General features: G+C 36.9%; 1 protein-coding gene across 1 annotated transcript in view; it reads right to left on the reverse strand.

Annotated features, from left to right (window-relative positions):
- Positions 1-11,427, reverse strand: part of CCDC67 (coiled-coil domain containing 67) — an 81,338-nt gene that overhangs the window by 21,662 nt on the left and 48,249 nt on the right. The window contains exon 10 of the mRNA XM_012657233.1: positions 11,249-11,335. Coding sequence (XP_012512687.1) covers positions 11,249-11,335 — 87 coding nt within the window. The remainder of the gene's footprint in view (positions 1-11,248; positions 11,336-11,427) is intronic.

Below are 11,427 nucleotides of genomic sequence, written 5' to 3' on the forward strand. Positions count from 1 at the left end.
TCTAAGATATATGCATAAGGATTTTTCTTACAGTATTGTTCATGTGGGCAAAAATCTGGAAACAAATTTGAGTAAATTATGGTTGAAATAATTATGAAAAAATAGTTTAATAAATTTTGATACATACTATGGAATATTATTAAGCCATTATATAGAATGAAATGGAATGAAACCAGTTGATTTGGAAAGATTCTAAGGGATACTGTTCAGTGAACAAAAAACAAGACACAGAGAAATATGTATAATATGATCCAATTTTTAAAAAATGATAAAATACCAAAATAGGTACTATATGACTACATATATATGAAAAAGTGCAAAATGATACATCCCGAGTAGTTAACATGTATTATCTCGTGGATGGGGTATGACACGGGTGGAAAAATACAGGAAGGGGGAGGGGTGAAGAAAGCAACGATAAAGACTGCACTAAAAATACCGTAGGTGAGTTATTCAATTTATTAAAAATTATGTATATTTTACATTAGTATTTACTTTTTCTAAGAAATTAGGAAAATTAAAGGGTGTTTATGTACTGACTTGTAGAGATACTCATGATATACAGTCAAAAGGCAGTTTGGGAATAATGTATATCTCATACATTTATTTCTGTAAAAGAACACTCAACCCATCCACTCTCTGTGTGTGCACAGCAAGGAAAAAATTATAAAATGCTACAATAAACCGTAGTTTGTTAGCACTGGATATCTTTGGAGTCCAAACTGGGATTGGGACTAGGGGTGTGGATAATTAGCTTCTTCTTTATACAGCTGTGTGTTCTATTCTCAAAACAAACAAACAAAAAACAAAAACAAACAAATAAATGAACAAAGCCAAAAGCCTACAGGAGCTAGAATGCAGTAGGCTCAGTGGGGGCTCTGATGATTCAGAATATATTAATACACCTAAAAACGTTCGGGTTGAAATAAAAAAAAAAAAACACCACAAATAACCATTTTGTGAGCAGAAAGAAGACACTCATGGAGGCAGGATCTAATTTAACTTTTTGTGTGTGCAGGATTTAGAAATAAAATGTCTTAGGTGACACAGATTTTTTTATGTAACAGGGAAATCATATATGGTCCTTACTTTTCATCTATCTATACTCCAGTCACAGGATCCATAACCACGCCCAAAGAAGAAGAGAGAATGCTTCGAGAATGTGTCTACTCTTTTGATGCAAAAATATGGACCATTATAACAACAAGTACATAATATCACAGAAATGTAGTATCATAGCTTAAGAGGGGACTGCGCCTAATTCAACTCCTTCATTTTACAGCTGAAGAAACTGAGGCCTGGTTAAGCATTTCCATACTCATCTCTTATCCTCTCTATTCCTCACATGGTGGAAAATTATTTTAGAATTTCCTCTCAGAGCAAATAAATGATAAACAAGTAACAAGGATATTTCATTAGTTCAATAAATAAAATAAATAAAACAAAAAAGAGAGTGTGCTGAATTACAAGGAAACATAAACACAGAATATAGAAGAGATGAAAAGAATTATAGAATATCACTACCTTTTGTAACAACAAAAAAAGTTGAGATGGGTAAATATTTCCTTGAAAAATACCAATTACCAAAATAACCTAAGAATAAGTAGTGGAATTTGAGTATACCAAGTACCCTAAAAGAGACTGGAAAGGTAATTGGAGATATACCAGGTCCACATGGTTTCACAGCTAAGTTCTTTCTAACCTTTAAAGAACAGATAATTTCAACATTATTTAAACTATTCTAGACCACTCATAAAGACAGAAAGCTCCCAATTTATGTTTTAAAACCTGCATAACTTTAAAACAAATAGAAAAAGAGAGAACTATATACAAATCTCATTTATACACATAGATCTTAATTTCTAAATAAAATATTATCACATAGAATCCAGTAATATGTAAAAATTGATATAGTATGACAATTATGGGTTGAATTGTGTCCCCCAAGAAAAGATATGTTGAAATCCTAAACCCTAGTACTGCAGGATGTGACCTCATTTGGAAATAGGGTCTTTCTAAAGGTAATGTTAGGGTAGGGATTCATAGTGCAGGCTGAGAAAGAATTCTCGACACAAAGGTTAGAATAGTTTTAAAGAAAGTTTATTTTTCTTCCCAAACGGGGAAGGGCAAGACACAAGAGTAAGGAGAGGTGACGGCAGAGAGGGTAAGGTGTTTAGGGCTTTTATAGGGAGTAAAAGGAAAAAAGGAGTGATTGCTGTCAGCTGATAGCAGAAAGGCAGCTGTGAAGCCACCGTGTCTGTTTCTTCTTTTTTTTTCTCTTCTCTGTGAGGCCGCCTTATCAGAGTCGTGAAATGTGGTCTGGTGAGAGCTGGTGTGGAGAGCTCACACCCCTGCTGTCTGTTCAGGGCTTTTCAAGGCTATGAAAACAAACTTTCTAGGTGGTTAATTAAACAAGGAGGCTGTTGTGCTGTGATCTTTCCTTACAAAGGGGCAGTTATGTGCTGTGAATTTATTCCTCTTTTTTTTTTGTTAGATAGTTTATTTTTCTCTGTGAGATAGTTTATTAGTCAGGCCATCCTATCATCCACCCTGGCTTTGGGTAGAATTAATATTCTTATTAATGGGCTCGAGACTGGGGTATTTGGTGGAGGTCTGTTTTTCTGTGACTGTTTCCTATTGACTTAAGGTCATAGAGTTGTCCCTACCTGAGAGCCCAATTGAGGGTCATTAAGGGAGAGTGGCTGAAATTGGATGGTTTTAAAAGCTAGAGTAGAGACAGGTAGGGGTTTTGTTGGAAAGAAAGAGCTAGGGCTTGAATTTGGTTTTGTATGAATATTATTAAATATCAGAGAATGTAGAATTCAAAAATAAGTGTTAAAAGCAGAGGCATTAGAGGTCTTAAAAGATGTTTTAGCCAAGAAAATTATGGCCACACATGGTGAGAAAAGTTCACAGTTTTTAGAAGTTGGAGGGCCTCTTGGACTGTAGGCAAACAGGAATGTTACAGAATGTCTGTGGTGGGGATATGGAAAGTAAGGTTATTATTAGAGTTTCCAGCATGGGCAAAAGATGGACCAACCTGGTGTATAAGCTGCATTGTGGTGACATTTGTAGAATGCCAAGAGAAGTATAAGGAGGAGGACAAGGGCAACAAGAAGACATATGTACCACAGCATATTATCAAAGCTCATGGTTTTGAGGCTTCTGTTGAGTGAATCAGAGCCCGGTATTGGTGATGAGCTGTCAGATGTAGGTCGGTGGGTTTCCAGGGAGTTTGCAATGGGTGGAAGTAGGTTTTTCTAGATGAATGGTAGGTTTGAGTCAGGAGAGATGAATCCAGGACAGAATTCCCAGAAGCTTAGTTGTAGTGGGAATAGTAAGAATTATTTGAAAAGGACCTTTCTATGAAGGTTGAAGGCGCCCAGTTTGTCCTGGGAGATCCTTAAGTACAACCCAGTTTCCAGGCTGTTGAGGTCCCTTTAAATTAAGAGGTTGAGGACGGTGAGTATCTGCATATTTCCTAAGAAGTGAGCTCTACTCCTGGCAAGTCAGTGTCCAGTGGGGGTGGGAGGATGCAGGGGAAAGACAACAGGAGAAGGAAGTTCAAAGGGGCTAAGGAATAAAGGTGCCCTAGGGGAGATGCAGAGTCTGAAAAGAGCATAGGGAAGGAGTTCAGCCAGCTTTGGCATAGTTCTAAAGGAAAGTTTTGTAAGCTGTTGTTCAAGAGTTGAGTGAGTTTTAGGTTAGTACCTTGAGCATTAAGAAGTCCCTGCTCTTTCCCAACAGCTGTGTGAGAGTACAAGATATGGTAGGCATACTTAGAGTTGGTGTAAATGTTAAGTCTTTGGTCTTTACCTAGTCGTAAGGACCTAATAATGGCGATTAGCTCTGTCTTTTGAGTGGAGGGTCTAGATGGTGAAGGAGCACTCTCAATTGTATTAGTAGTTGTAACAAGAGTGTATCCTGCTTTTCAGTGGCCTTTTTGGATGTAGTTACTTTCAGTGATGTATCAATTGTGATCTTAAAACATCTAAAGTTTAACAACAATTTTAAAACTAGTTTTAATTGTCAAACGTTACCACAGTCCCATGGACTAAAAGATATTTGAGCTCTCTCTTATGTTCTTGGTAACGTATTTGATTTAAGTGCTTACTTTTTCTTTAAGCCAATTAATTAGAGCTCTCTTACATATTTTGGTAGTAAAATATCACATACACATGACATACATATAGACACACAAACATATAGACAGACAGTAGTAGGTATTTTAGGTGAAACAAGATGGAAAGTTTATATTTTGAAAGCACAGAGTTAGGACTTTAGGCCTAAATATTGTACGATCATTCGTTCATACCAAGAGAAGGAAAAAGGTTGTGTTTAAAGTCCCAGTTAAGTCTTTTTCCAAGAGTCTGAGAAAGGAAGCCTGTGGTGTTAGAAGGAGTTGGGTGTCGAACTGAACCATAAGATCTGTTCCAGTGAGGGACAGAGTGAAAAGGAGTGAGCAAAGACCTGATCTCCCAGCGAGTAGACAGGCGTGGAACACACTGGGGATTTTGTATTTTACCTTTAACTCCAATGATAGAGACAGGGGAGGGGAGTAGAGGTCCCAAAAATTCAGGAGGAGTAGAATAAGTGGCTCCAGTGTCAACCAGAAAATCTACCTGTTTACCTGTGACAGAGAGAGTTATCTAAGGCTCAGTCATCTTGATGTTGTGAAGTGAAGCTGGTTTTGAAGCCCGTGTTTGTCAGTCAGACAGGAGCAGTCGCAGAGGGTCCGTGGGTGCAGAGGATGTCGGCTCAGGGGGTCCGCTCGTTCCAGAAGGTGAATGCAGTCCCTTGTTTCAAGGAGAGGACTCCTCCTTCCAGTGTCCCTTCCTTTTGCAGAGAGGATATGGTCCTGGTGGAGTCCAATTCCTGGGCATTTTTTACTCCAGTGACCCAGAGTTGGTTGTAGAGGAAGCAGGGCTTAATTCCTGGAGAAGAGTGTGGTCCTGGTGCCTTTTTGTCTGGGCCTCCAGAGTAACTCTGTCTCTGAGAAGCTCTTTCTATAGCAGTAGCCACCTTTTGGAAAACTACTTTCTACTCTTGGGGCCTGCTGTCAGTCAAATTCCTTCTTTTACTCTCTCCTCTCCTCATCCCAGTTATTAAAGACCTTGAAAGACAGGTTTAAAAGATCCACTTGTGGAGTTTGAGGTCCCTTTTTAAGTTTTTCGAGTTCATGCAAAATATCGGGGGCTGACTGGGAGATGAAGTGCATTGCTAAGATAGTTTGTTCCTCCCTGGTGTCAGGATCTAAGTTAGTAAAGAGGCGAATGGCTTCAGACAGTCATGAAAGAAAAAAGACTGGATTTTCATTTTGGCTTTCAGTAATTTATGTTTTCCAACCCAGCAACCTCCTGAAGAGGGAGCTGGTGTACAGGTGGGGAGAGCTTTGGAACAGCCAGCCAGAGCACACATGGGCAGGTGAGAGTGGTGGAGACGGAGAAGAAGGAGGAGGGGAACAGGGGAGCCAAAAGAGAAACATCATCTGGAAAGTGAAGACAGTGGGAGAGATGCAGGGATAAGAAGTTATACGTGGTAGCCAGAGCAAATATCAGGAAGTCTATCAAGTTTACAGAAAGCCTGAATGTAGAGAACTTCAGACCACTTGCCGAGCCAGTGACAATAAAAGGTCTAGTTGTAGAGTGGTGTTAAGATTAAGAGATCCATTCTTGGGCCAAATCTTGTGGTCATTTAATTTATATTGTGGCCAGGCTGTATTGTAATAGAAGACTAAATGTTTGGGATAGAGGTCAGATAAGTCCCAAAGTTTTCAGATTCTTAAGGAGACATCCCAATGGGGAGTCTTTAGGTGGGGTTGATTGAACGTTGCCCATGGCAACTAGGAGAAAGAAAACGTGGAAGGACTTTAGGAATGGTCATACATCGAAACACTGACAGTCTGAGTGGGGCATCCCCCACTAGACAGCCTCTGGGGTGCTGATCAGATATCGGGCATTCCTGAGTTCTGAGTCAGACCCAAAAAGAAATGTAGGGTGCTGGCCAGAAAGCAGGCATCCCTGAGTCCTGGTCCAGACTGAAACTTAGAGGAGATTCTCCAAAGCCAGGTGTCCCTGGGTCTGGACAAAGTCCAGGAGGAGGTGGTTACAAGACAGCCCTCCAAGGCACCTTTCTGAGAGTGGCAGACATGGTGCCAGGATCCTCCATAACAGTGAAGCTGCTGACTCTTTTTAGAGTATATGACCATTTCCAAAGCCCTAGAGACTACCAAAGTTTGAATGAGGGTACCGAGAAGGGTGTCCTGGGAGCTGTACAGCAGAGGAGGAAGCAGTGTTGAGACAGATGCAGAAAAGTGAGTTCCCATACAGAGCTAGAGAAGTGACCTCCCCGTATGGAGATAAAAAAATGAATATCCATACAGAAGTAGAGAAATGACTCACCGTACAGGACACTAAATTTTAGGGTGGGGTCTAGTAGCACGGGATAAGAAAGAATTCTCGACACAAAGATTAGAATAGTTTTAAAGAAAGAAAGTTTATTTTTCTTCCCAAAGAGGGAAGGGCACGACACAAAAGAAAAAAAGAAATGTCAGCAGAAAGGGTAAGGGGTTTAGAGTTTTTATGGGGAGTAAAAGATAAAAAAAGAGTGATTGCTGTCAGCTGATAGAAAGGCAGCTGTGAAGCCGCTGTGTCTGTTTTTTCCTTTTTTCTCTTCTCTGTGAGGCCGGCTTATTAGAGTCCATGAAATGTGGTCTGGTGAAAGCTGGTGTGGAGAGGTCACACCCCTATTGTCTGTTCAGGGCTTTTCAAGGCTATGAAAATAAACTTTGTAGGTGATTAATTAAACAAGGACAATGTTATGCTGTGATTTTTCCCTTTAAAGGGACAATTATGTGCTGTGAATTTATTCCTCTTTTTTTTGGTTGATAGTTTATTTTTCTCTGTTAGATAGTTTATTAGTCAGGCCATCCTATCAGGTAACTGAGTTAAAATGAGGTCACCAGGGTGGGCCCTGATTCAATATAACTGGTGTCCTATAAAAAGGGGGAAATTTGAACACAGAAACAGACACTCATGGAGAGAAGATAATGCGAGAACCGTGTGAAAACGCCCATGTGAAGACAGAGATACAGAGAGAATGCCATATGAAGACAAAAAAGTGTACTGATGTATCTACAAGCCAAGGAATGCCAAAGATTGTGGGCAAACCATTAGAAGCTAGCAAGAGGCAAGGCAGAGTCCTCTCCTACAGGGTTCAGAGGGAGCATAGTCCTGTAAACACCTTGATATTGGATTTCAAGCCTTCGGAACAATGAGACAATCAATTTCTGTTGTTTCAAACCACCCAGGTTTTGGTACTTTGTTATAGCATCCCTGCCAAACTAATGCAATGACTAATAAAGTTTATTCCAAGAATTCAAAGATGGATCAACACCAGGAAATTGTTAACCATAGTCTATTACACATCAACAAATTAAAAGACAAAACCTACATGATGTCGTATATGTTGAAAAGGCATCTGATAAAAGTCAGAAATTCTTAATAGCAACTCTAAGTAAAACAGGAATAGAAAGATATAATAAAGCCCATAAATCAAGAACAAATAATATATTAAATAGCAAAGCTCTAAAACCATATCATTTAAAATCTGAAACTGGCAAATTTGCCAGTGAATCACTATTATAATTTAATATTTTCTTGGAGATTTTAGCAAATGATATATGACAAACAAATTAACATGAACAGTGGAAAAGAAGAGATAAAACTATTTTTGTTGATATGATTGCAAGTCTCAAAAAAACCCTTAGAAACCTCCAGTAAAAAAACCTACTAGAATTAATAAGATAATCTGGATTTTTTTCTATATTAACAAGTTCCTATATATGGAAAAAGGAAAATAATTCCATTCATGATGGTGACAAAAATTATAAAATACTTGGGAATAAATTTTCAAAGAAAGGCACACAACCTATACGAAGAAAATCATAAGACCTTATTGAAAAACATAAAATATGAAGAAATGGAAAGCTGTGTCATATTCTTAGATAGAAAAATTTACTATAATAAAATTGCAAAATCACTCAAAGTTAATATATAAACCTTTTCAATTCCAAATAGAATCCAACAGGAAGTTGGGAGAAAATGGATAAATTGAGCTTAATGTTCATATAAAAATTTAAATTGGGTCCCTATTTTATATCATATGGAAGATTACCATTCAAATGGATGAAAAATACAAAAATCTTTGAAAAAATCTATGAGATCTATGAGGCTATATATATGTCTAGAAGTTGGGAGAACCCTTACTCAAGGAAGGAAACTCAGAAGCTATAAACAAAGGGATATGCATGTTTGACAAATAAAAGTTTAAAACTTTTTGAATGGCAAATATATGTCATTAAAAAAGTTACAAACCACAAAATTTAAAAAATGTTGATATAAATTGACAAGAAAAAGACAAATAATCCAACAGAAAAATGAGGAAAGGATATACCTAATTCATATTAGTATACATTTCCAATAAATACACAAAATTATGTTTACCTGTAGTCAATGAAATGCAAATTAAAGTACTATTGAGAAATTATAACCATCAGATTGACAAAAATTTTAAAAATCAATAACACCTATTTCTGGTAAGAATGAAAGAAAAAAGGTATTCTCATACAGAGATAATAGAAATATGATTTGATAGTAGCTATTAAAATTAAAACACATATCCCTTGAATCAGCAATTCTACTGCTAAGAAGCTATTCTAAGATATATGCATAAGGATTTTTCTTACAGTATTGTTCATGTGGGCAAAAATCTGGAAACAAATTTGAGTAAATTATGGTTGAAATAATTATGAAAAAATAGTTTAATAAATTTTGATACATACTATGGAATATTATTAAGCCATTATATAGAATGAAATGGAATGAAACCAGTTGATTTGGAAAGATTCTAAGGGATACTGTTCAGTGAACAAAAAACAAGACACAGAGAAATATGTATAATATGATCCAATTTTTAAAAAATGATAAAATACCAAAATAGGTACTATATGACTACATATATATGAAAAAGTGCAAAATGATACATCCCGAGTAGTTAACATGTATTATCTCGTGGATGGGGTATGACACGGGTGGAAAAATACAGGAAGGGGGAGGGGTGAAGAAAGCAACGATAAAGACTGCACTAAAAATACCGTAGGTGAGTTATTCAATTTATTAAAAATTATGTATATTTTACATTAGTATTTACTTTTTCTAAGAAATTAGGAAAATTAAAGGGTGTTTATGTACTGACTTGTAGAGATACTCATGATATACAGTCAAAAGGCAGTTTGGGAATAATGTATATCTCATACATTTATTTCTGTAAAAGAACACTCAACCCATCCACTCTCTGTGTGTGCACAGCAAGGAAAAAATTATAAAATGCTACAATAAACCGTAGTTTGTTAGCACTGGATATCTTTGGAGTCCAAACTGGGATTGGGACTAGGGGTGTGGATAATTAGCTTCTTCTTTATACAGCTGTGTGTTCTATTCTCAAAACAAACAAACAAAAAACAAAAACAAACAAATAAATGAACAAAGCCAAAAGCCTACAGGAGCTAGAATGCAGTAGGCTCAGTGGGGGCTCTGATGATTCAGAATATATTAATACACCTAAAAACGTTCGGGTTGAAATAAAAAAAAAAAAACACCACAAATAACCATTTTGTGAGCAGAAAGAAGACACTCATGGAGGCAGGATCTAATTTAACTTTTTGTGTGTGCAGGATTTAGAAATAAAATGTCTTAGGTGACACAGATTTTTTTATGTAACAGGGAAATCATATATGGTCCTTACTTTTCATCTATCTATACTCCAGTCACAGGATCCATAACCACGCCCAAAGAAGAAGAGAGAATGCTTCGAGAATGTGTCTACTCTTTTGATGCAAAAATATGGACCATTATAACAACAAGTACATAATATCACAGAAATGTAGTATCATAGCTTAAGAGGGGACTGCGCCTAATTCAACTCCTTCATTTTACAGCTGAAGAAACTGAGGCCTGGTTAAGCATTTCCATACTCATCTCTTATCCTCTCTATTCCTCACATGGTGGAAAATTATTTTAGAATTTCCTCTCAGAGCAAATAAATGATAAACAAGTAACAAGGATATTTCATTAGTTCAATAAATAAAATAAATAAAAATTCTTATATAAAAATCAACAACTGCATACATCAAACAATTGAAATGAGAAGCACATTGACTTCATTAAGGTGGAGAGCCTGTTTAAATTGCCTTGTGTAAACTTGCAGAGCCACTGGCTACAACCAGAAGTTCTTACCCTCAATCATTCATTTATTTAACCCTCTTTTTAACACACTGACTGCCACGGTAGAAAAAAAATTTTTTTCCTTGGGGCCATAGTGTTTTATTACAAAAATAGAATAAAAACTTCAAAAAAAAAAATGATCCTTTCTAATTTAATTTGTTTTTTTTATTGTTTTCTGTGTATGAGTTATATGCAATTAAATCATCAATATTAATTGTAACATTAAGAACAACAACAAGTAAGATTTTCATGAACCAACTGCAGGATTTTGCCCAAAGGGCCACTGTCACATAACATGTATGTTACAGCATGGCAGTGTGAACTAGCTGCACACCATGTGCCTCCCAAGGTAAAGAGATATGTGAGTTACTTTGCTTCACGTGGCCCCGGGCTCAAAACTAGTGTGAGTTAAATACAACTCACATGGCAGTTAATGTGTTAATCAACCAACACTCACTGAACACTTACTCTATACTTGATGTTGTGAGATGCTGGTGAAACAAATATTAATGAGACATGGTCCCTGCTTGCCATCCACTAGGAAAATGACAAGCTACAAAACAATTCAGACCAAAACACAAACCACGTGTGGATGGAAGAATTCATTCTGCCTAGGTTTTTAGGGGTGGCTTCATTGAGGGAAATGTTGATACTTAAATTGGGCCATGTAGGATGTAGGACTTCAGAGGCAACAGCAAGAGCAAAAGCAAGGAAATAGCATGTTTGCCATGTTTGGGGAAATGATCAGAACTGAGACCAAGCCAAGAAAGAACAAGGGAGAAAACCAGAAATTCAAATGTTCCAGCCTGAGGATAAAACTAAATGCAATTGAGGTGCAAGCTAATTTGCCACCCCAACTTCTACATGTCTGACATGTAGCAGTGCTCAGTAAATGATACCTAGGTAAATGGTGACCAACTAAGTAATCTCTTTGTTCAATTTATTGGATGATTTCAGCATATTACCATGTATCGTCCAGGGTCTAAATCTCCCATCATTCCTTTTAGATGTGTGTTTTCAGTTTTGACAGCTTTATATCTCACATCTGAGACCTGAAAGATTAGAATACAAAAAGTAAATGTAAAATTTGTAATAAAACTCACAATTCTATTAAAATTCATTCTGTTTTGTGAATACAAATATT

The sequence above is a fragment of the Propithecus coquereli genome, unplaced genomic scaffold (assembly GCF_000956105.1).
Source record: "Propithecus coquereli isolate 6110/MARCELLA unplaced genomic scaffold, Pcoq_1.0 Scaffold534, whole genome shotgun sequence".
In the NCBI taxonomy this organism is placed as follows: domain Eukaryota; kingdom Metazoa; phylum Chordata; class Mammalia; order Primates; family Indriidae; genus Propithecus; species Propithecus coquereli.